At 35.3% G+C, this 27692-nt stretch overlaps 1 protein-coding gene across 2 annotated transcripts; it reads right to left on the minus strand.

The window, feature by feature from the left end:
* LOC123524939 (uncharacterized) lies at positions 1 to 27405 on the minus strand. 2 transcript variants are annotated; one of them, XM_045303565.2, is made up of 2 exons: positions 27068 to 27405; positions 1 to 7276 (listed from the first exon to the last, which is right to left on the minus strand). In XM_045303565.2, exon 2 carries the CDS (start codon positions 7121 to 7123, stop codon positions 5498 to 5500), a length of 1626 nt encoding a protein of 541 aa, XP_045159500.2. In that variant the 5' UTR covers positions 7124 to 7276; positions 27068 to 27405; the 3' UTR covers positions 1 to 5497. The 2 variants fall into 2 exon arrangements, with proteins under 2 accessions (XP_045159500.2, XP_053394325.1); XM_053538350.1 differs by lacking the exon at positions 27068 to 27405 and adding an exon at positions 9422 to 11263.
* Positions 27406 to 27692: the final 287 nt, after the last annotated feature.

Genomic DNA, 27692 nt, shown 5'->3' on the forward strand with positions numbered 1-27692 from the left:
TGTAATGTTTTTTTATAATTAAATTAAACGTCATCAGTTATAAACAATATTCTAACACGACCAGCGAATAACCTACATACATGTAGAGCAAAATCTATCTCGGGTTATTCTGCAATAAACCACTCGCGTGCAATGACGTCATCCGGTCCAGGCGCGTAGCACGGTCATAAAAGAGTAGGCCTAGTTACCATTTTTTCTAACACTGTTGATACTAGTATGTGGTGTTAGAATCGAAATAACAAGTTCCCAAGTGTGATTTATCGTAGAATAACCCTAGTTTTTCGTTCTTATGCGAAATAATATATCACTCAGGCCTACGGCATTCGTTATATATTCTTACGTATAAGAACTCAAAACACGGGTGATTCTACGATAAACCACACTTGGGAACTTATTATTTCTTAAATACTAAGTACGAATTATTCTCGAGTTGCCTTGCATCATCGGATTGTAAATATCCAAACTTATTCAAACTCCTCAACTTGTGGTCTCTTATAAAATCAAAACAAGAAAAAAAACCTTTAGTTTCATTCCATTAGATATTCCATTTCTTCTTTAGTTTTGAAACTGTTTCTGATATATTGTATCGAACGTCCTTAGCTTTGTCAATATTTTTTTTGTGTATATGTGTTTTAATCATGCCTAATAAAACAAACGGTTAAACAAATGAAGTTATGTCCTTTTGTTGTGTTTTCTTTTGATTCTTTGTGTAAATGTTCATTCTATGCATTTATGTAGTTAATACATCTGTGGTGCAGTATCTATTTCTAAAACATTGAGTCGATCCCTTGTTATCCGGTAAAACAGAGATAAACACTGTCTGTTAAAGCACAACAGGTGCAGTTATGTATATATCAATTACGATAAAATGCAGACAAAAAATGAACAGCATGAGGTAGACATAAAGTACAAGATAAACATAAACTAAATGGTACAAGATAGATAAAAAGAAAATGAACAAAGCAGTCATAAATTAAACGGTATAAAATAGACATAAACTAAATGAAACAAGATGGTCAAAAGCTACACCCAAGATAGACATACACTAAGTGGTACACTATAGACATGAATTAATCGGTACAAAATAGACATAAACTAAATGGTAGAAGATAGTCATAAACTAAATGGCACAAGATACATATAAAATTAATTCTAACACGATCAGCAAATAACCTAGATACATGTAAAGAAAAATTTATCTCTGGTTATTCTGCAATAAACCACTTGTGTGCAATGACGTCATCCGATCCTGGTGCGTAGCACGGTCGTACAAAGTAGTTACCATTTTTTCTAACACTGCTGATACTAGTATGCCGTGTAAGAATCGAAATAATAAGTTTCCAAGTGTGATTTTATCGTAGAATAACTCGAGTGAGTTTTTCGTTCTTATGCGAAACAATATATCACTCAGGCCTACGGCCTTCGTGATATATTCTTACGCATAAGAACTCAAAACTATTCTTCGGTAAACCACTCGCTAACATGCCTGGTGAAATAACCAGGACGTTAGTTTTGAGCGATCATATATTCATTTAAACACAGGTGATTTGAAAAATTGAAGATAAAAAAATCAACAATGTTATTGGTATATTTGATGATTTTTCTGCATTTATATCAAACCACTACTGATGACACTAGAGTTGTCACAGGAGTGACGAATTATACCCTCGCAATATGTCCTTGTCACAGAAGTAAGCCAATGTCAAAGCTGAACTTGATTGACCTTTGACCTACTGACCTCAAAACCAATAGGGGTCATCTGCTGGTCATGATCAACCTCCCTATGAAGTTTCTTGATCCTCGGCCCAAGCGTTCTGAAGTAATTATCCGAAAACTGTTTAAATGTTCCTACGGACCTCAAAATCACTAGAGGTCTTTTGCTATTCATGATCGAACTCCATATTAATTTTCATGATCTTAGGCCAAAGCGTTCTCAAGTTATCATCCGGAAACCGTTTAACTGTTCCGGGTCACTGTGACCTTGGCCTTTGACCTACTAATCTCAAAGTCGACATTGACCTGTATTTCATGATGTTACACCAGTGTACCAAGATTTTTGATTTCCTAGGCTCAAGCGTTCTCAAGTTATCATCCGGAAACCGTTTAACTATTCAGGGTCACTGTGACCTTGACCTTTGACGTACTGACCTCAAAGTCAAAACTGACCTGTATTTTCCGATGTTACATGTGTGTACCAAAATTCATTTAAATCAATAGCCTTTTATGAGTTATTGTTCGGAAACCATGAAAACCAACGGACCGACAGACTGACCGACAAAGACCGACCGACATACCAACAAGCTCACTACTACATACCCCCCCCCCCCCCCACCACACACTCAAACTTCGTATTGTGGGGGTATAATAAGATAAAAATCTTAAGAATGTAAATTATTTTATAGAATACTGATTTTTTTTAAATATTAGATCGGTTCTTTTCAGACAAGTTTAAAAGGAAAGGCAGCGTTGTTTCAGTGTTAATTTCATCTGAAAGACCCTCTTAGAATATTAGAGACAGTAAAAGAATTTTCGAAATCGGCTAAGAAATAAGAAACATCATTTCAATGATTTATTAAAATGATAGTCATTCGTATCCATGGAAACATTAAACAAGAGCTGTCGGAGGACAGCGACGCTCAACTATTTAACAGCCTTATCAATGAATGAATACAAAAGTAAAAAAAAAGGGCTTAATTTTGTAAAAATGCAAAACAGGGTTATGGAACCTGCGCAGTGCTTATCATCTCATGACGGTGTGAAGTTTTGGTACTGAGATACCAGCTTACATACAAAAACCTAACCAAAAACTGCTAAGTTGAAAAAGGGCCATAATTAAAAAAAAACTGCAAAGTAGAGTAATTGAACCTTTGCACTGCATGTCACATTATGGCAGTGAACAAGTGTGTGAAGTTCAATCCATTTCCATTGGTGGGTACTGAGATACCAGCTTACATACAAAAACTTAATAAAAAATTTCTTAGTCGGAAAAGGGGCATAATTTTGTAAAAAAAAGCAAAATAGAGTTACGGTATCTGTGCAGTGTAAGTCAGATTATCACAGTGAATAAATGTGTGAAGTTTCAATCCATTTCAACAAGTGGTTACTGAGATACCAGCTTACATACAAAAACTTAACCAAATCGGGATGCGGACGCCGACGCCGACGTACGAGCGAGTCCAATAGCTCTGCCTATTCTTTGAATAGGCGGGTTTAATTTACTTTTACATATTTGCTGTAACTGTATTTCTTTAGTTTATTCTAGAACGAAAGAAATTATCATGTTTAACATCTTAAGATATTAGACCCATAATAGAGTACCTCCTTTTGAAGAGTATTCAATTCCTACCATAAACCTACTTTGACTGAAATTTTTCAGTAGGTGGGGTGGGGAGGGTAGATTCAAGCCCCACTGGGACCAACATTTTCTCTTCTTTTCCTTTTTTCTAGTAAGTTTTTACTTTTTTAAGACTTATTATTAATTTTATCGTACAAAAGTGGAAAATTTTCATTTGATAAGCGATTTCTTGTTGTTCAAAGTGAATCTACATCTGAAACAGAAGGGGGCAGAGTTAGACATCTTTAAAATACTGAAAGGTAAAAGTTCTCTTTTTTGCCTTTACTCTTTAGTTTACTTATTGTGGAAGAAATACTGGTAGGTTTTACTTCTGCCCCTATGTTATTTTTTAATGAAGTAAGCAAACTTTAAAACAGTCCCGCAGGATTCGACCTTAATTTTTCACTGTTGGAGTTAGAATTCTGTCTCATTAAATCTGTTTCAGATGTAGATTCAATTTAATATTAATTTCCAATATTTTTGCTCAGTGTTTTCTTTTACTCGACCTATTCCGCCATTTTTTCAGTTTGAAATTTGTCTCTATTTGAGTTTAAGGAAATACAATAAATTATACAAAATTTATATATATATATATATAAACTGCACGGTAAAAGTTGTTTAAAGATTTCAACACAGTGAGAAACATGACCAACTTTAAGAATATACCAAGCAAATGCCATTTTTTAAACATTACTATTAGGGGTCCAATACCTTAAAGTCAAGAATCTATAGAAATTTACCTATTTCAAAGGTACTTACTAAATAAATAATACGACGGAGTATAAATGACGTCATAAACAAACTAAAGTGGCTGCCATATTTAGCAATATTCATGAATTTTAAAATATCATTCTAAAAAGTGATCCGATTTTAAAATGTTAAGTATTATGAATGATTAGACAATCGCTTTGATATAAACCCAGCTTATTGTTAGGCATTTTTAGACATAAGAAGTTGATTTTAATCAAAATACATTCAGTTTGAAAAATTTCTTTCTGGTCATTATTTGTTGATAAATATAATCATCTGACAGAGTAAACAAATACAATGAAAATTCTTGTTAGGCATATATTAAGTTATAACAACTAACCACAGTCGTTGTTTAAACATTCTCTATCAAAAACGTTAAATGATTTATTATATTGCAGAATTAGAATTATTATATTATGAAATTATAACATCGCTCGATTTTTGTCAGTTCATCAAAGAAGACTTTCAAACGTTGCATAATGAAATTTTCAGATATACACGGTTTAGGAGCGCGGACCGGTGAATGACAATTATGACGTCACTCACGTAAAACTGCCACCTGACGTCCGATTCACTGCTGCTTAGATGAATATATTTCAGCATAATTTTAGTCATAATATTCCTATGGGCATATTAAAATGAGAATAACTAAGATCTTCTCCTGTTTTATTATCTGATATTCAACAGTTAATTGGTCAAATGTTTGGATATTTAACTACTGGTGCCGAAGTCCCTATGATTAACTTCCTGCCCATTTGAACTGCAGTAAATCAGACGATAAACCACGCGAAAACCTTTTTGTGTTTAGTAAGTGATAAAGCATAAGAGTGTAACAAACCGAAGAAGTTGTATGCATTTCGGAATAATTTCACGAAGGCGTAACCAGAGTGATTTATTTTGCATGTCGTATAACTGATTCGGAATGTTTAATTTGATTTAAACACCTTTCTGTTATATATTTGTTCAATTCTGTTACATACATATCTTGATTGCTACAAGTAGGTCGATGTGACATTGAAAATGAAACAGATACAATATAGAATACTGAATATACATTTTAACATGGTATATCACGATTCCCGTTGAAATATTTACGCACCGAAACATTCCAAATGCTGTCTTTAAGAAATAACTTATTTGCTTTTGAGATACCTTACCATGCAATTAATCAAACCTGATTAAATATAGAAATTAATATGAAATAGAAATGTTGATATATGCAAAATATAGCATCTGTTCTGTCATTATATTACCACTATGAATTAATGTGTTCTGGTCATAAGTGTTGAAATGCAATTCTGTTCTGTTTGATCTGTTCTGTTCTGTTATGTTCACTCCTTACATTATCATACCAGATATTGACGATGTTGAAGTGTAATATACATCTGTTGTAAATCAAGTTAAGATATTCATTTAATTGTTATCAAAGAACTTATTTATAAGCTCTATATCGAATCTGTCCTTTTTCGGCTCATTTCGCTTCATTTTGTATCTAACCAGCTGTTTCAATGATACAAATTTAATACCATAACAGTACCCGAAATTATTAGGATCATAAAATAAATCCCATTCATCCTTTGGGCCACTGTCACTGAAATGGTCCTCACCCCATGCACGTTCTTGCGAGACGGAATTGTTCTTAAAAGCATGAGCTTGTACAGAAATTCCATGGCGACTTCCAAGTAAAGACTTATCAATAACATGTAAAAATAAAAGGTCAACATCTGTTCTTTTGCGCAGACCAAACAAACCAAGCACTGTTCCCGAGTCAATCATGACATCATCTCTAACAACGTATATACCTGGTAGTGTACTAATTGGTGCTATAGATGAACGACTGGCAACTTCTTTTGCAATTGATTTACACTCAGACGCATTCTTAGCGTGATTCATGAATTGTATAGAATTCGGATTTAATATCATTTCTGCTAATATTAAATTCTCTTCTGCGTTATCGGGAATGTGAGCGGTGGATTTAAAAACTTTATCATTGTAAAGCTTTCTTATTGCATGTTTACACTGAACTAGATCTCTTGCATCCTTTGCATAGACAAAAAGAAATAATGCTTTGTATGTTGAATTATAATTTAATAGCATCTGTTGAACTTTTGTTTCCAGCCACGTTTGTTGCCCATACATATGAGATATCAGTTGCCGTATTCCGCTTTTAGTAAAATTGATTTCTCTTTCATATAAAATGTCATTATCTTTTGAGCATTGTTCTTTAACAATGTTGCGCATAGCTTTATCTTTGCCGCGATTGTTTGAAAATACGGAAATAATGGATACTGTTTTGTTCAAGAACGGCAGCTTCAATTGAATTTTCATCCATTCTAACATAACCACATTTAACTCCATCTCCAACATCCCTTGACTTTTGAAGAACTCATATCCCCAGTGAAAACGCTGCGTATATTTGTGGTGTTCAAAGCTTGCATCCTTCGACAAAATTACTGCAGCTGCTAGTCTGTGTGCACCATTTAGAAGAAATCCGCTTCTATCTATTGGAATCCTTGACATGCTAGAATTGAATCCTAAATTCTTGGTGCTTTCTATGGTCTTATGGAATGATAAAATGAAGTCAGATTTTGTATTTTTATTTCTGCATGATAATTTTCTATCGAACCAGGATTTATCTATTTTGTTGCAGTATTCTTTGAAATTATTCCATACTCGTAAATGTTCGGCATAAGCGACTTGCACTACTTGTGGAACTTGATTTTTATGAGCATAGAAATATGCATATACCATTTTGATTATCAAATCAAATCTGTCGGATTGTAGGTAATTTGAAGGATTTTCATATAGTGAGTTTGTATTGCTACTTTGGTTTCTATTTGCAATGATTCGGACCTGATTGCTTTGAGAAATATTGCCTGTCATGTGACGAACTGGCAGAGCAAACATACAATACAACATAAATGCTGTGAATGTTAAGCATGTGCATAACCATAACAGTCGTTTTATTATCGTTTCTTTTCTATAACAACGTATAATGTTTTGCAAAGGCATATTCGTTTTTCTTGTATATCGCAGCATGCAATGACGATTCTATATGTCAGCTTTAGTTCAGAGCAGGCATCAGTTTGTAAGTGACAACCTAATCTTAACCTCGCATAGTCGTAATGTTCACTGCATCACTTAATGCCACAATGTTCCTTCAATCATCTAGATGAAGTAACAAAGGTCAATCTGAAAAAAAATAAATAAAAGAGATAACTAAACACCATCTTGAGATGTTAACATCAGCCATTAAAATGTAGATGTGTCGTCGATAGAATGTTTCTCCCTCTCCGAGAAGTGTGGCAACTTTAGAGCTATAACTGATGGTGATTCATACCCAAAAAAAATCTTGGTTGAAACGGTTAGTAAAGTACTCAATCATACTCATTATATCTTGTTAAATTCTACTCACTGTATATTTTCTTATAATCCTGGAGAATTATTCACTCACTCCCAATAATATCCAATGTGACCGGCCTCCTGTTCTAAACAATTTTAGAAGACTTCTAATCTAATATCATCTAATAATGGTTAATCATAATTTCCTTATATTCTTATGCAATAGAATAGAAAAAGAGGTTACAGACATTGTAATAAATGATATATTTGATGATGCGAAACGAATACTCAGTTTGAAGCAGAGTAAGTGATTTCAAAGATGATAAGAGCACCGAAACTTTAATCAAAATCTGGATACCTACGACAGATACGCGTATTCTTCGAACAATGGAATTATTATAATGTTTCCTACTTTTTTGGCAAAATGATCATGATAGTATGTAAGCAAGTTGTTTAACCACGCTCGGCAAAACGCAGAAACATTGAAATTACATGAATACCATTAATTAACGAGAAAATCCAGCGAATTTATACCCCCCGCTAAATAAATTGTTTTGTGAATGAGGTGGGTATATTTTAAAAGAAATTTTATTTCCAGATAGACGCAAGTTATGTACAAAAGGAACTGGGGTCGTGGGTTCGGGTCCCAATGGCGTGACTACCACGTCTTCTCATATAACATCAGTGTTGGTTTTTACAAGAGCGGACTCGAGAGTGGTTCAAATAAGCTTAAAGCTTTCATCACAATCGAGCTAAAATAAATTAGTATAAACTAAATGGACTGTTCAGCGGTTTGTTGGTATCTATGTTTTACAAAATCAAGGGGAACATTCTTTAGTGATCTATAGGTTTCATTAAATGGCAGTAACTCTGCAGTTAATGAAGAGAATCTGATGCGACACGCATGTATCACCACCCCATAGTGATCTATATTTGTATTAAATTTATTGACGAAACATCAATGGATTACTTTGTAGTAGTTAAAGAGAAATAATTCTGGGTAATAAAGAGATCCTGTCGAATTTGCGCTTGCACCACTGCCCTGTAGTGGTTTTTATTTGTGTAAATGTTTCATGAAGATCCATCAATAGGTTACTTAGATACAGTTAAAAATCCCTAATTTTTACCAAATCAAGGGGAAAAACTCCGCTTTGAGTAGGTAAAGGGGCATAGTACTAAAATTATGTGAGCAAAGGTCTTGTGCTAGTTAATCATTATGTAAGGACTGGTGATTCTAATTAAAGTACATTTTGTATTATAAGCATTTTCATTTGTTTTACCAACCAAGGAGACAAACTGTTTTAACTGAGTCAACGGGGATAATATTACGTTTGAGCAAAGGTCATGTACTAATTAATAACTGTATGGGGTTTAGTGATACTAGCTGCAATACTTTTATAAGCATTTCCTTTTTATTCAAACAAAACAAATCAAGAGGATAACTCTGATTTTACTGGTCAATGGGAATAATGTTATGTGTGAACAAAGGTCAAGTACTCATTAATAATATGTGAGGTTTAATGATTCAAGCTTAAATATTTCTTGAATTATAAGTATTTTCGATTTCGGACAGACGGACGCACACACGCACGCACGTACGCACGAACGTACGCACGGACGGACGGACAACGCCAAAACAATATCCCTCCACCTTTGGCGAGGGATAATTAAATCTGTAAGAAGATACTTTGGACGCATAGACCGTAACAAAGCAAACTAATAGCAAAGTTTGTTTGTGAGAGGTTTTGAGATGTGCTATAGGTCACACGCACCGGCTTAAGTAGGATGCATTGAATATACCAATCAATTGAAAAAGCAGGACACCCTTGTAATGCGTATTTAACAAGTTGGCAAATAAATACTTTAACCAGTGTGGTTTTACAATACCTTCCTTTTTAATAAAAGAAACTGGATCCCAGTCTTACGCAAATGCACGCGAGGAGGCGGAAGAGACAAATATTAACTTTTTTGTTTGTATTTAAGGAGGTAGGTTACCTTGTTACTCTAGGTTACATTCCGTAGCAATTTATTGTATTTCGTGTACAATCTCAAGCTCGTTTATCTCTGTCCCTTTGAGTGCAAGTTTTATCCAGGTTTGAAGTACATGACCCTCCACAGGTATCTCTCCACAGGTATTTTATATTGAAAGAAGAAAGAAAATACGGATATATAACACTTTTCAGTGTATTTCGATTTCACTGTTATCCGTTTGCGTAGTTGATAATTTTATTAGTGTGCGCGTTAGCTTTCTAAAATCAGTTTAAAATGTATATGTTGCGGGGCTCTGTTTCCATGGTAACGCATTTTCTCTCATTTTTAAACAACTATGTATCATAACGGATTTTCGAATGCTTCAGTGCCATTCTGTTAATGATCAACATGGAATATTATGGTAATATTAGTAGCGGAATACTCAACACTTTACATGGTACCCTATTTAGCTTAACGTTTAAAGTAACCATGGCAACAGAGACATTTAAAATATCTTATATCTTGCTTTTTATCGTAATTTCTTTGACAGTGTAAAAACCGAATGAAACCGAATTTTTTTTTACTATGCGCGTCTGAAAAAGCGGAGGTCATGGGTAAACGGTGCATAACCGGACAATCTAGAATAACACATGTAACTGTAACTTAAATTTTGCAACAAGTAGCCATTGAGGTAATTGAGGAACCTGGTAACTTTAATGAATTCTAATGATCCATTATATTAAAAGAAATTATGTTATATCAAATATAATATCGCCATGGCATTGACTGAATCTAATTACACCTAAACATGTTATCTGATTCCTGTTTTAGGATATATGTAAATCCAAAAGTGTAGGAGTTTTCATTGATTTTTTTTATCTCATAAGCGACAATGTAATAAAATTGCGATTTCCCATAAGCTCCTATTGACCAAATGTTACTTCAGTCTGTCAACTTTTGCAAAATATTAATGTAATCGAATTTTACAAAGTGAAACAAATTTTGTCCAATTTCAAACGGTAGTAGAACAAACTTAATATTTTGAGACGTTTCCAATCCATCGCAAGTGTACGATTTAGTGCTTTCGGTCGTAATATTTCAAAAATTTGCAAATTTGACTCAGTTTGTCGTCAGATTCTCATAAGGTTTTAGGAACCAAAACAACACATTACTCGTGATGTTGACAGATCTGAGTTTTGACAATACTGATTTGAGATGGAAATTTACACCTGAATTTTTGCTTGAACATACGATGTTGGTCATTAAACTTAAATTGCTCTCGCAATCAGCAAACTTCCAAAGAAAATTCTACAGCTTCCATTGGAGGCCTTTACAATATTTTTACCTTGTCGTGGCAAAAAACATATTGCAATGCGTCGTATTTAGACACCTTGTAAGCTCATACTAGTATCTCAATTATTACACATTAAAACCGAATGAAACTTCCCAATAATAATACCAACTGAATAACTCAGGATCAATAACTCTTTTTTATACTTCGATGAAAAATGTGCTTAGTTTGTACTTAACCAATTATTCAACACATCGTGTAAGTAGTTAGTATCTCAGTAACCATACATCACTGCTAAATAAAATTTAAAACACTTCTTCGCCTTGATAATAACAATTTAATAAAACAAGTTCCACAACTCTTTCTTTTTTATGAAGTTATACAACTTAAGAAAATATATATGCACAGTACACACAGGCTTCTGTTTCGTTTGTCTTGTATACATTTTGTTAGTCCGTGATGTAAAGTGGAAGGGGGAATATAGAAATGATGTTCATACACCTGTCTATCCTCCCCACTCGGCCCCATTCTGACAGATACTGTCTCTTATTATCCCCACCTTCCCGCTAACATTTCTCACCCGCCCCCCACCCCATTCTCACGCACTGTTACTTTAATTAAGTTGCTTGTTTTCTTGATATTGTGTCGTCTCCCCCACAACATCCTCTTACATTCCCCATGCCGCCCAACCCTATTAAATGAATTAGACACAGGGCAAAATAATGTTTTCTGTTATTTTTTTTCAACAATGGTGACGATACGTGCTTTGCACATGAAAATCAGAAAGTTAGTGTTACTGCTTTTTATTGCAATAAAAATTTGACACTGCTATTTATGTCAATTTTTATTACAGTAAGAATTTGACACTTATGTTTATGTTAACATAGCATGTATTTACGAATTTGATTGAAGTGATGTCTACAGTATATGCTAGATAAACTGCCTTTACAATGTAGATTTTGTTTCGTCTTAACGGTAAATACATAGTGAATCACCCATAATAAGACAAAAATTCCAATCTCGTGAAAATCAGATCAACTTTTTTAAATGATCATGGACACACACCAACACTTTCTCTCCAGACGTCTTGACTAATATTACATATCAATATTACTAATATTAAACTTCACCTAATATCTTCAGACTGTTAATATTTATAACAAGGTATCTTCTAGTGCACACTTACAATTTTTTTTAGAATATATTTTATGTAACCCCAAGCTATAATCGTTTATCAATTGATATCATGCTCTAAGGTATTTTAGGTTAAGGAATCCCCAAATGAAGAATAATAATTGAGCCGCGCCATGGGAAAACCAACATAGTGGCTTTGCGACCAGCATGGATCCAGACCAGCCTGAGCATCCGCGCAGTCTGGTCAGGATCCATGCTGTTCGCTAACAGTTTCTCTAATTGCAATAGGCTTTGAAAGCGAACAGATGGATCCTGACCAGACTGCGCGGATGTGCAGGCTGGTCTGGATCCATGCTGGTCGCAAAGCCACTATGTTGGTTTTCCCATTGCACGGCTCAAATTAATATTATAGTATAAAACAATATTTTGAAAATATGGCATCTTTGTTACAAAAGTCTTATACTTTAAAGTTAATGCTTAAATTCATTTTATATTTAAACAGTGTCGGTCTGTAGTACGTACTTCAGATATTTTTCATTGCTATGTTAATTTCCATTTCCATACCAATTCTACCACACACAATACAGGCCTTAACATGAATTATACAATCCGTAAAACTTGTTATATAACAACTAACCGATACCAATATTTCTAAGCTGATACTATCTAAGGTTTGAGATGACATTTGTTACAAACAAACAACATTTTTGAACAAATAAACTAATTCTGACTCTTACAAAATAAAACCATTGTCAGCTATTATTGTATACCCTGACCCAAACGTTGTTGTTCCAAACAGTCACATTAAATTGACACCTACCCTTGAATTACTTTTGAATTAGATACACTGTCATATGCCACTTTGATTTATCAATGGCCTTAAGAGTAAGAATGCTCAAGTCACCAATATATTGTCTCCAACTGACGTTTTAGTTAACCAATGACGTTACATCTTATGAATATTCATTGTCAATGTTGCATCAATATTATACAAAGACAGTTTTGAACTTTTATGGTGTTCCATTAGATCAGTGGTTGTCCACGTTGGAAATTTCTCAATCAATTTATAATTGTTATTCTAGCATAAAACTGCTGTTCTTGTCACTTTTTGGGGGTCTTTTAACAGGAGAGAAAACGTGTGTTAACAGGGAGATTCTCGCGCTCACGTGCTGTTATAACACCTTTTTATATATGCGCGTTCCGTGGCAGAGCGTTAACGCATTACGGCCCCAAAACGGATAATTCAAATTGAAATGACGTCAACGTGAAAAAACAACTCGGATATTCCCGCGCATTTCATGGAAATTTAATGACGTTGAGGGATAATGTATTCATTTATTCGTTTTTTCGCGTTTTATGCTAGAATAGCGTTAGCGCATGTTATTTTCGTGTTATAACATCTTCAGAATCCCTCGGGATACGTTGGTACCCTTGCCCTACGGGCTCGGGCACCAACCAATCCCTCGGGATTCTGCAGACGTTATAACACGAAAAAACATGCTTCATCCCTACTTTGGTGTTCCAGTAGGATAAACAATGTTACTATTATTCGAAACTGAGTTTAAAAAATACGGAAATTTGCAGGGTTGTTCCATTATATGTCTTCGGACCTGCACATAGCTTCGTAAAAATATAAATAATTATAGCTTGTTGTTACATAAATTATATTCTGATAATATGTATAATGCATCTGTCCCTGCACTTAACGATTACTGACACTTTGCTTAGTTAACGCCAAGATTATCTTAGGGGAAATGCCTATGACAGACTTATCTGATGTGATGAATTAGATCTAATACACAGCTAAATCTAAGAGAGAAACAATCATAAAACACATCAACTAATTAATCAGGAAAATTCGTGTTGTTTTTTTTTTCGGGGAAAAAAGCTATCCCTAGAGTCGTCAATACTTTTCTGACATTTAGCAGACTTTTAGCATTTTGAGATACTGCAAAATGAGACAAATTGTTCAATAAAATGACCTAAAATGCCGAATTCTGTTTCCGCCATCAAGTTTTCGACCATATAAACAGGCGACAACTTGAAATTTAGCATACCGCGAAAAGTCGAAAACTTGGCGTTTCAACATATCGACCGAAATTTAGCACGTAAAGTAGATATTTAACTTCTCGCACCAAGATATTCCCTCGAAAAGTTGAAGTTTACAAAACGAGAATTGTCGCGCAAACGTCAACTTGTCAGCTAAACTTGTAGGGCGAAAAGTAGAACCTTTAAAGTTTGAACTTCTACTTTTCGCATCAGATCATACTAGTGGGACAAAGCGAAATTTGAGCAATAAATGTCATCTTGTCGCGGTAGGGTATAATTTCGGCAGGTGATATTTTAACCTGTAAATCGACAGCACGACTTGTTGAAATTTAATGCTTAATATCAAGATGTCAAGTCGGGTTAGAATGAATAATAACATCACAATTTCAGTTTTCTTTGTTTAAAATGAAGTAAATCGGGTCCTGTTAGAATCAATATCCTTTACCGTGAGTACCTAGATAATAAATTGAAGACAAAGTTAGAGAAAGTACTTTTTTAAACGATGTTTGATATTTTCTGCAAGATAGAACATAGGCGCAATTACAAATGAAATCATATACATATTGTTTTGATTTTTACGGGAAAAAAGTCCATCTGTTAAAACGCTTGTCTGACTACAATTGTTTGCATACGTCACGTCGTCGTAGGAGATATGCATTTTAATAAGGAACGTTAAGCACAGAAAGCGTGCAATGTGACGCGACGAATTAACGTTGTCTGTTACAACAGCCTCCGAAATTTGACGATTTTGTAGGGTATGATATCTAATAATTCAGAAGTATGTAAGAAGAATTTTATCAATTTAGATATCTAAAGGTGAACGCAAAGAAAACTTGTGGACACTGTCTAAATTTGACAAACATAAAGCCTAACAGAGACCTGCCTTCAAAAAGATATAGCATGTTTAACAAATCCGCGCCTCAAATCTGTTTCATTTCTAAACAAAACAAATATATCCGATGTTTTAAGCTTAGGTTTATTAGTTACAAGTGTAATGGATGGGCGGGGGGGGGGGGGGGGGGGGAAGAGGAGGATATTACCTGTAACCTGATACTTAAAACCATTCAGCAAAGCATTAATTACTGCCGTAAAACGGGGATATTTATTACCTCCACATCATACAAAGATCATGAAATTGACCCCTTATACCCACACCGTCAATGGATAATTTACATTAAGGTTGCTATGCGAGTCAACATTAAGTGAACATGTCATACATATAGCATACATTCTAACACGGACATATGTGTTTCTTATTAAAAAAAATAAGAAGACTGAAATTGTGACTTCATCATGCATGCAACGAAATCTTAAATTTCCTTCTCGATTCTTAGCACGTTTGAATAAAAGCACATTTCGGTTCAACTAAATCGTCCAAAACTAGCATCAAAATGTTTAAGCTGAAATCAAAACAATTCTTGTGAAAGTTATAATTAAAGCTAGAATTTACGGTTAAATTCATTTGGAATACCTGCTGAAATTACCGTAGAGAATATCTAATCATTTTGACGGCATTTACATAACGTGGTATGGTGTCGGCCGGTATAATTTCTCCTTCTTTGCTGTATAATAGAATGGGCGTTTCTGGACACGAACTGTGAATTTCATAACAAAATTACAGCAATGGCAGCTCTGTACTTCTAAAGTTTATCATTATTCAAGTCATTAATGACTAGAACACAACTGTCATGAACAATGAACTTTTTGCTACATTTCAATGTTTACAATCACTGTACAAATCTTCATTCCTATCTGTCAAGGCGGTCTGTGACGGAGTACTTCATCTTTCCGCACAGAAGTGTGCAGAAAACAGACAAAGCAACTGTTAAAGACATCAGGAATGACACAAAACTTACACAATGGCAATAAAAGAGAAAAGGTAATTATAGATTTCTCGGAAGCACAGATAATACATTTGAAATGTAACCGCCCAATATAGGTATGGCTTCAAAATGGAGACTTCACAATTTCAAAGAACTACTTTTTAGGATAAAACGATCGGAAGTACTTCAATAACGGGTAACCCCAATATCTAACTAAATTTTTAATTTAGCCAAACTTTTCCCTCACAATCTTGTAACCTAGGGTCTTACGAGAAACGTTATACAAGACATTATCATCGCAAACCAAAGTCTATACTACAGAAACATTTCAAACGTTAGAACTACTTTCCGGATAAATTGGCTCGGGAACTGGAATTTTGAAGGAAAACGGCACATAACAAGTTAGAATTGTCTTTCCTTTAAAATTTTTCGATTAGATGTTCAAGAAATCAACTGTAATGTCACAAGCTGGTGTTAACATGTTTTATGTACTTTTAAGCCTTATTTTGGTGTAAAATGATATACCCGGTAACACCTATATCTAAGTAAATTTTTAATTTAGCCAACATTTTCCTTCAAAATCTTGTAACTTAGGGACGTACAAGAAACGTTATACAAGATCATCGCAAACCAAAGTCGATTAGACCTACTTTGCGGATAAATTGCCTTGGGAATTGGAATTTTGAAGGGAAAAGGCACACGACAAGAATTGTCTTTCTTTTAAAACATTCAATTAGATGTTAATGAAATCAACTTTGATGTCACCAGCTGGTCCTGTAACATGTTTTATGTACTTTTAAGCCTCATTCTGGCGTAAAATGATATATCAAAATAAGTATTTACCTAAAGGACATGCAGATTTTAGTAAAAAAAGCATAACATGCCCACTACAATTACAGAAAAATGGACATTTTAATGACTTAAAGAACACATCCCCTAGGCGAAGACCAATATATTTGACTATATCATGGACGATTACTGAACATAAACAGGTCCATATATCACAGCCAATCTCAGAATGAATGATTTCTCTAATTAAGCTGGGCCATGCCTGGTCGTGTTAATGATTATTTTTTGTACCATCAAGCGGCTGATTATACTTTTATATTCTTGTATTATTTCATATACTTGGCTGTTATATTCTTAGTCAGGTTGTTATACTTTTAGATAATGCTCGTCTCGTAAGAGCGCTGGAATTATACCAGGTCAATTATATTTTTAGACAATGTTTATTTCGTAATAGTATTGGAAGTAATGCTGTGTTTGGGGTGTTCTGCGCTTCCGGGAATTCTGCTTTTACCTTTTATCTTTTATTCCAGGTCATTGACGTAAGACGTATTTACATGGTATGGTTATTTCTAAACTGGCGTTAATATTCATTCTTTCACGCAGTTAATTAATATTCATAAGTTACGTAAAATGTGCGTCAATGTGACGTCAATTGGATTGCGAAATCCATCGCAAATATGGTGTTGTGGTGTAAGTACGCGCCAACGCCTACCACGTGGTTACCGTAATAATTATAAATAAATTTACCTCATGAAGAGCGCATTGCTTAATTTTGAAATTTGCCTAATAAGCTTGTTCTAGCCTATGTTGCTATGTTACTGTCACTATGGTTGGTATTGCACCATATATTATGAATATTTTATAAGACAGAGCTAGCTATGTACATTTTGTATAAATACAGCCTTCTCTAGAAGTGTTAGTGGCATAACTGACAGAAGGGACAAAGCGGCAGAAATGGCAGTTGTACGAAATGTAGGGTCGTAGGAAATAGATACCTGGTGGTACCTTGTAACCTGTGGTACAAAGCGTGCAAGAACGTATTGGAAACTTTGGAAACAAGATATTCCTTTAAGATTTAATTTGGATGAGAGGGAAATAATACTTAAACAAATTTGTAGTGAAAATAAACCAAACGGACTTCGTTATTTATCAAAAGAACCTTGGCGACGTACTAATAGCTGCTAACTACACTACACGTCAAATGCGAAGTCGATCCATATAATCTTTGATGCATTCAAGTACGAAAGGCCAATCATTATAACTGGAGCCAGACACAGCTTATGGTACACTTGAAACTATCAAGCAGTGATAGACAATAAGACACTTCAGTTCTGGCTAAAGACATTAAGGCCAGATGTAAAGCTTTCATAGAAAAGCTTCGTTCTGAGGGAAATAGGCTAACGGAGCGTGTAAATCGTTTACCGAATACTAGCAGTCACTCCGCGCATCACAGCTTCTGTCCACACGACTTTAGAGGTTGGTGTGGTTTGTGGGTAGCTGCCGACTGGTAGTATCAAAGTATCGAAAGATAATAAACTGATATGAGCCTTTCATAACTCAGATCTCAAAACCGCGCATGATAATTGGCTGATAATGACACATACCCGTGACACTCAATAATTTAGTGCATACCTTCTGAATTTATTTTTACAGTAGTAATGTGACATTGTGTCATTAATAAGTATTAGCTGATCGTAAGAGTGCATGACATCTTGCCCTCTGTCATGTTGTGTAGTATGATCAATTTAAGGAGACTCATGGTTGCTAGTTCCTGCGGCTTGTAACTACACTGTTGCCTGACGAAAGATAAAAGGTAAGGGTAGATTTCTCGGAAGCACAAAACACCACAAACACAACCACAGAGGCACGTATTTGCAAAGTAGGCCCACAAAAAGAAGCTGTATCGGAAAATGTTATAGACGGATTGCTTCAAAAATCCAACAAGTACATTTTCAATTTTATTCAAAATATAGAAAAAGGGGAAGAAAGAGGTAAAGGTAGAGGGAGCGGGGGGGGGGGGGGGGGGGAGGTAAAGGGAAAGTGGAAGACGGATGAATATTGAAAGGGGAATGTTTTGTTCCTTAATCATAGTTACCCTATGTTCCGAAGTCGCATTTCCTGTGCTTACAATAATAAAATATTTAAATATTAAATAACATACACATACATAAAAATCTATACATATATACATACTTTAGAAAAAAAACTTTAGTGCAAATAAATTGCAGGAAAAATAAAGGATATTTGCTTGTTTCTGATTTATACAGAAATATTTCTATCAAGTCGACCCTATGTCTATGTATATCTGTGGTGTAGAGAAAGTTGAAAATCTTGTAAAATGTATTCTTTAAAACTTTTACTTCACAACCGACCGACATATAAAGTACAAATCATATTTTGTTCAATGGAGTGAAGAAATTTTGCCCGACCTTAACACGTGAAAGCAATTCAAACTTTTAGTAGAAATGTAACCGTTGCAGATTATATATTAAACCTAAAGTTATCCACACTGCTTCTGTTGATGGAATCATTATTTCAAATATAAGGCAATTTTGGATTTTTTAATGTTTCATCAATATTAGTTCTATCTACAAAAACGCATACATGGATGTTCTTCATTTGGATTTGTTCTGGGTTTTTTCTTATACAGTACTGTTCATTTCACCTTGTTTTAAAACAATTTTTCCGGACTTAATGCACAGCGTATGCCACTGTACAAATTTGTCACTACATCAGTTCCATCATCTAGAAGGAATTTCATATCTCTTGAAGTAGCAAGAAATTAGTGCTGAATCAGGAGTAGAATCATGTTGGCGTATTTGTCCTTTGTCATTTGTATTGTAGATATACCTTTTTTAGGACATGTATCGAACACTTATATTAATGTCAACTTTTAGTTTGCGTTTTGCAGGTTTTTACTGCACTTCTCAAGTACTGAATTTTTTTTTTTTAATTCATTGTCTTAAATTTAATTTCCTTTTCGATAAGACATTGAGATGTCAACAGACAGCGATTCTCCGTGTATACAGTGCCGTTAATTCCACAAAAAAAGCATATGTCTTATTATTTCTTACCATAAATTGAAAAATGTTTAAATGCCAAAACTGCAATAAAATTGAAAAATGAGAAATGAAGGTAGCAGAGGCTTACAGGGTGCAGCAATCCCGATCACAAAAATAAAACTAAGATTTTTAGACATAGTTTTGTCGTATTGCAATATCGAAGATAACCAGAGCTAACCCCTTAACTAAGTCAGGCCAAAGATTATTGCTTGAGCTCTATAACACTGGGGATGTCCTGTCATATATATACCTAAATATTTGTAGTTAGTTTTAGTTGATGTGACGCTAACAATGAAAGAAGCAACGCCATCTGAAGCCATTCTATTCGCCTCTACTATTGAATTTCATTCAGATATGCCTGATAGTAACGTATTTTCTTGCCGTAGTTTTAATATTGCACCACCATGTTATAAAAACATATCTTGTCACTCAGAGTGTATTCATGTATTCAAAATAATAGCAGACTCGGTTCTTGGGTTATTAAGATATTGGAAGCGCTCCTCACGCATCCTTGCACTTAAGTAGAACTCTATCAGACACAAGAATGATTGGACTCCTTGCTCCAAAAGGATCAAACAATATAAGAACATCAAGACTTGAACTTAGTGTTTTAATCAATGAGCAATTATATGCAATAAGACATGAAACCAAAAAAACAACCCCTCAATATCTGCTGGATATGAAAACGTGGATATTTTTAACGACATTTTGTTGGGCTGTATTGCAAAATGCAGGTTATGACAGTTAGTTCAGGTACACACTAAATATCAGTGCGAGTCTGCAGTTTGCAATATGCGGCGGGTTAGTTGTACCCCACATCTGATTTGCATGCATAATAGTTGCAGACAATATGATAATGGGTGTATTAAGTGCCATATTATTTTATAAGTTTGATGTTCATCTCTTTGCACTATTATGCAGTTATATGATAATATTGTCATTTATTAGCCATGTGTTATCAAAATGGCATGTTTCAATCCACTTGGTCTTTTTTGTAAACGTAAATCAAACAGAGAAACTACCAACATGTATCAGCAGACCTAAATCTTATTTATTGTAAATAAATGTTTTTTTATGGCTGTGAGACTAGGTTAAAGTTTACATAAGCTTTGTCAGTATAATTTAATGTAATATAATCTAAATTAGTCGAATCTAGATTGGGGACGACACTTAGTTTTTAACTATCCGTATCTACGCCATTTTTGAACTACACGTTTTTTTTTTGTTGTTGTTTTTTTGCATTGATCAACAAAAAGCATTTTGACTGGCACCACCCTCCTCCCCCAAAAGTTATTAATAATGTTTTAAGATACTTTCATGTTCCTCTTTGTACACTATTAGCAATGATCCTCTATTTGTCAATTTTAGTAAATAACTTGTTTATGTTTTGCTTGATGTTCATCATGTTCAACTATTCTGTAATTATTTTATACTTATATAGTCATCGGGTTAGTTGTACCCATCATTTGATTTACATGCATACTAGTTGTAGACAATATATTAAGAGGTTTATTAAGTGCCATATTATTTTTTAAGTTTGATGTTCATCTCTTTGCACTATTATGCAGTTAGGTAATAAAAAAAGTCATTTATTAGTCATTTGTTATTTAAATGACATGTTTCATTTCAATTGGGCTTGTTTGTTTATGTAAATCAAACAGAGAAAAGCTTCCGACATGTATCAGCAGACATAAATCTAGTTGTTTGGCTGGAATATGAATTGATAATCTATATTTAATGTAAATCCTTTTGGTTTTACTGATATTTGGGAGAACCCGTTTGATGTCAATAGCAATACATTTATACACGTTTTCAAACAAAATGTTATTGATTGTTTTAAACAAAAATGGTTTTCAGATTTAGAATCTAATCAAGTGTTGAACACTTTGTATAAAAATATCAAGCCACAATTTTGCATGGAACACTATCTTAGAACTATTGTTTGTAAATCTCTCCGTAAGAATATCAGTAGGATAAGAATATCAGCACATATTCTACGCATAGAAACTGGTAGATATGGACGTAATAGGATACAGCGTAATGAAAGACTATGTCAGTTATGTAACATAGGTGATATCGAGGATGAGTTTCATTTTATTTTAGTATGTTCTAGTTATCAAGAATTTCGCCTTAGATTTATTAAACGTTATTAGTATATAAGACTAAGTATGTACAAATTAGTTGAATTATTGCAGTCAAACAATAATTCTTGTAAATTTAGGTAAATATAATAGCCTAGCTGGCAAACAGAGAGACGAGTCGCTGCAATTGATATTGTAGTTGCCAATGTAGAGTTGTCAACCATGGTGAACCTACACCTGCGGTGGATACCGCCGTGGGGTAGGGGGCACACATGTGTTGCTCACTGTGCAACACAGGGTGTGCTGCCATGAAGACGGTCTAAAGGCAACCCACTCCTGCTGGCTTGGCTCCTCTGCTTATGGTGGGTACATTGGTCGTTTTCAATTATGTACATTGTTAGACGTGTATTTTGATCAATAGAGTAATATGTATTGTAGTTTAAATGCATGAACAAAAAGGTGTCTTATCGGCCAAAGGGACTGTATGCAAATTTGTATGAAAATAACAGATTTCATTCTGTAACCATGTACACAAGTCACTATAAAACTATAAAATACGGCGACATTATACATCCGTAGTGCAATTGACTTTATCAGTGTTCTTGATGCATGTATAAATTAATTGTGAAAAGTTTCTCGGTGTTATTTGGTACTGTATGACCTGTATAATATGCACAACGTATCATAGTATACCATGCATGTATTGATATAACAAAATGTATTATCGTCTATTCTCCACACATAATATATGACCTCAATATGCTATATGTTCTTTATTTTTCTCTACTTAAGAATTGATATTTATCCTTGTTTTTATGAGTTTGTCATGTGACCTAGAAATTATTATATTTTAAAATGTATTGATATAAAAAAAATGTATTTTTGTCTAATATGACCTCAATATGCTATATGATTTTTTTTTCTCTAGTCAAGATTTGATATTTTTCCTTGTTTTTATAAGTTTATCATGTGACCTAATTACTATTATATTTTAAAATGTATGTATGTAACGAGATACTTTATATGTATAAGTTACTGAAATAAAATGATGTTCTGTTCTTAAACCACAAGCACGCTACAAACTCGATATACACGTTTTCTCATTGCAAAGTTATTCTGGGCGTGGGTGTCCTTAAACCAAACAGAAACAAAACAAAACAAAACAAAAATATTTATTAGTACTTGTGGCATTGTCTAGTCATTTTACTCCTTGAATGGAAAGCCTGGCAATGGAAATGTGCGATGATTTAGTTATGGATTTTGCTTTTATCTTAATTCTAAAAAAAGAGGCTTGTCAAAAGGAACATGCGTGTAAAAATGAAGTAATAGATGTTTAAGAAATAATTTATAGCAAACCCGTGTTTTAACACTATTTATGCACGATGGGCGGTTATACGTCGGTCGTAATAATTATAAATACTATTCAAATAGTATATAAAGTATATAAATACTAATCAAACATGGTTTTTCTATAAGTTATTTCGATTTTAATATATCTTTTATTGTAAGATTTAGATGAAATGTTGGCAGAAGCTGTGATTCCCAGTTAAACACCGCGGAGTGACTAGTATTCGGTAAGCGATTTACAGGTTCCGTTAGCCTATTTCTCTCAGAAGGAAGCTTTTCTATGAAAGCTTTACATCTGGCCTTAATGTCTTTAGCCAGAACTGAAGTGTCTTATTGTCTATCACTGCTTGATACTTTCAAGTGTACCATAAGCTGTGTCTGGCTCCGGTTATAATGATTGGCCTTCCGTACTTGAATGCTTCCAAGATAATATGGATCGATTTCGCATTTCACGTGCTGCGTAGTCTGCAGTCAATTGAATCTGCGTAAACAATTTGTATGTGTAATCCGTGACTTGTCTGTTCATTGTTATATAATCCGCCAACATTAAATCGCCCCTATTGGATGTACGCACGTATTGAGAGTACAATATAATGTCTAAAGCTTCGAGTTAGGTTTAAAATAGGTTTCACAGTGTACATTCACTCAACGCGGGAGAATTAATGCCGACCTTATATAATTATGATTTTTCAAAACTTCACTTTATACTTAGAAAATTCGGCAAATAAAACAACATAGATTCATGTGCTTGATTTTCAGCTAGACTGATTTGAAAACATTGAACTTCGTACAAGTTTTCATAATGGGAGACTATGGGAAAATCAAAATTTCAATTATTAAACATGTCGAACATTTTTATATTATATGAGCCGTGCCATGGGAAAACCAACATAGTGGGTGTGCGACCAGCATGGATCCAGACCAGCCTGCGCATCCGCGCAGTCTGGTCAGGCTCCATGCTGTTCGCTTTTAAAGCCTATTGGAATTGGAGAAACTATTAGCGAACAGCATGGATCCTGACCAGACTGCGCGGATGCGCAGGCTGGTCTGGATCCATGCTGGTCGCACACCCACTATGTTGGTTTTCCCATGGCACGGCTCATATCATGTCTTTAGAAAGACAGCAACGTTTATATTTCAATTTATCTACTCATCGATTGCCTTCATTTTCATAAAATGATTTTCATTTCCGTATGCCGGGTCCAGGCTTTATTCTATGTTTTACGGATAAATGACCTTAGGCCATCACTTCCTGTGTTTCAAGTGTGCAGAACTCCCTTAAAGAGCGCTTGCTTTTTGAGAAAATGTAGAATCATGATAAATCTATAAGATGATAAATACAATATCAATCTATACAACTGCCTTTTACTAACAAGTCTGTATTCAGTGACACACATCGCGAGCTTTAGTATTTTCATGAATATTTCACTAGACAAAATGACGGGACAATGCAAAATTGATTTTCCTTACAATTTCATTAGCTCACCGTTTCATGTACCCGAACGACGTGTGTACAAACGACAACTAGCTTTTTGCCATTAAAGATATAATGCCACAACAAAACGGTAATGTAAAGGTAATCGTGAAGTGGTACCACATGCTCAAAAAAGAGTCAACATTCCTTTTGAATTTGATATTACCTGATAAATGTGTAGTATTTACTGAAAATGTTTTCATTTTGACTGTACTTTTAAAGCATACAATTAAAATTGAGCATTAGTTCTGAAATATTATTACAAACATTTGGTCTGATCGTTGAATTTAATCACTTTAGAATGTCTGTATTTTCCTAGATATTTGATCAATATTACTGTTTGTTAGAACATCCCATCTTAATTTCTCGGTCCTTTATTTAACTTGTTTTGAAAATTTAATAACATAAAGAGTTAATTTATAAAAAGTAAAACGTAAAACAATATAGTCAGATATATTATATACTAAATCCAAGTGATAGGTATCGAAGACGATGGCGGTACTTGATATCCTTGGCTAGAAAATGACCTAGTAAAATGAAAATGCAAAACAAATTTCTTTCTATATTTAAATCGTGAACTGCAATAATATTCTGCAAACTAAACACAAATTAACGCCTAACATAGTGCATTTAAAATAGTTTAACCCATTTTGGTTGTCGAAGCAGTAATCGCAACTATTTCATAGACCGCTGCCGCCCATACAGCACTTTACATGGTAAAATGTGAACTTAACATGCACCAATCTTCACAGACCGGTGCCTTCAACACAGCGCTCCACATGGGAAAACGTTCACTTTACATACACCAAGCTTCACAGACCGAGGCCTTCCACACAGCACTCCACATGGCAAAACGTAAATTTACATACACCAAGCTTCACAGACCGATGCCTTCCACACAGCACTCCGCATGGCAAAACGTAAATTTACATACACCAAGCTTCACAGACCGATGCCTTCTACACATCACTCCACATGGCAAAACGTGAACTTTACAAACACCAAACTTCACAGACCGATGCCTTCCACACATCACTCCACATGGCAAAACGTGAACTTTACAAACACCAAGCTTCACAGACCGATGCCTTCCACACATCACTCCACATGGCAAAACGTGAACTTTACAAACACCAAGCTTCACAGACCGATGCCTTCCACACAGCACTCTACATGGCAAAAGGTGAATATTTCATGCACCCAGGCTCATAGACCGCTGCGGCCCAAACAACACTCCACAGGCGTTCTTTACATGCACACGGTTTCATAGACCGCTGCGACCGAAACAACACTCCACAGGCGTTCTTTGCATGCACACGGTTTCATAGACCGCTGCATCCCAAACAACACTCCACAGGCGTTCTTTCTTTACATGCACACGGTTTCATAGACCGCTGCGGCCCATACAACACTCCACAGGCGTTCTTTGCATGCACACGGTTTAATAGACCGCTGCGGCCCATACAACACTCCACAGGCGTTCTTTGCATGCACACGGTTTAATAGACCGCTGCGGCCCATACAACACTCCACAGGCGTTCTTTACATGCACACGGTTTAATAGACCGCTGCGGCCCATACAACACTCCACAGGCGTTCTTTCTTTACATGCACACGGTTTCATAGACCGCTGCGGCCCATACAACACTCCACAGGCGTTCGTTCTTTACATGCACACGGTTTCATAGACCGTTGCGGCCCATACAACACTCCACAGGCGTTCTTTACATGCACACGGTTTCATAGACCGCTGCAGCCCAAACAACACTCCACAGGCGTTCGTTCTTTACATGCACACGGTTTAATAGACCGCTGCGGCCCATACAACACTCCACAGGCGTTCTTTACATGCACACGGTTTAATAGACCGCTGCGGCCCATACAACATTCCACAGGCGTTCTTTACATGCACACGGTTTCATAGACCGCTGCGGCCCATACAACACTCCACAGGCGTTCTTTACATGCACACGGTTTCATAGACCGCTGCGGCCCAAACAACACTCCACAGGCGTTCTTTCTTTACATGCACACGGTTTAATAGACCGCTGCGGCCCATACAACACTCAACAGGCGTTCTTTGCATGCACACGGTTTCATAGACCGCTGCGACCGAAACAACACTCCACAGGCGTTCTTTGCATGCACACGGTTTCATAGACCGCTGCAGCCCAAACAACACTCCACAGGCGTTCTTTCTTTACATGCACACGGTTTCATAGACCGCTGCGGCCCATACAACACTCCACAGGCGTTCTTTACATGCACACGGTTTCATAGACCGCTGCAGCCCAAACAACACTCCACAGGCGTTCTTTCTTTGCATGCACACGGTTTCATAGACCGCTGCGGCCCATACAACACTCCACAGGCGTTCTTTGCATGCACACGGTTTCATAGACCGCTGCGGCCCATACAACACTCCACAGGCGTTCTTTACATGCACACGGTTTAACAGAACGCTTCCACCCATATAGACTCAACATAGCAAAACGCGAACTGTACGTGCACCCAGCTTCGTAGACCGCTGTCGCCACTACAGCACTACATATTAAAAAATGAATGTAATAATAAAGACACAGGTGTAATAAAAACGAAAATAGACATGAAAAAGCCTCACCTGAAAATTCCGTGGAAAATGCAGAATGTTCAACAACTTTATTCCAGTATAATAGTAAAGTGAAAAAAAGGGCAATACATTTTAAACCTTCTTTTTAAAACATCAAATCCCTGCCGACTGCCGGAAACAATAAACTCTATAAGAAAGAATTACACGCTACTGTGTGCCTTTCGCATTCATCGATTGTCTATTTATAAATGAAAATGTAAAATCATATCCACTATTAAACACGTAAAATATTAATGGTTTCCTTTAGTTGAGGATGAAAAAATGTTTACTGACAGGTATGCAACATGAAACTTAAGAAATACTGGGACACAATAGGGCACATAAACTATAAAGAGTATTTCAATCCTTTTGTGAAGTTTATATAGCGTGACGCATTAAGGAGGTAGTATACCTTGGAACCAGGGTAGATTCAAATTAATTCAGTCGTACCGAATTATGTTATTTCGTGTAATTCAATGTTTTACTGCTACAATCTCAAGTTTGTTTATCTTTTATGCTTCAAGTAAAGTTTTTATCCAGGTTTGAAGTACATGACCCTCCAAAGTCACTTTACATTGAAAGAATAAGGAAAATACGGTTATTTAACACTTTCTAGTGTATGTTGTTTTCACTTCTA

This window comes from Mercenaria mercenaria, chromosome 3 (genome assembly GCF_021730395.1).
Source record: "Mercenaria mercenaria strain notata chromosome 3, MADL_Memer_1, whole genome shotgun sequence".
Taxonomy (NCBI): domain Eukaryota; kingdom Metazoa; phylum Mollusca; class Bivalvia; order Venerida; family Veneridae; genus Mercenaria; species Mercenaria mercenaria.

Coding starts and splice junctions, on each gene's coding strand:
- LOC123524939 (XM_045303565.2), bottom strand. CDS start 7,123: ATGCTGCGATATACAAGAAAAACGAATATGCCTTTGCAAAACATTATA.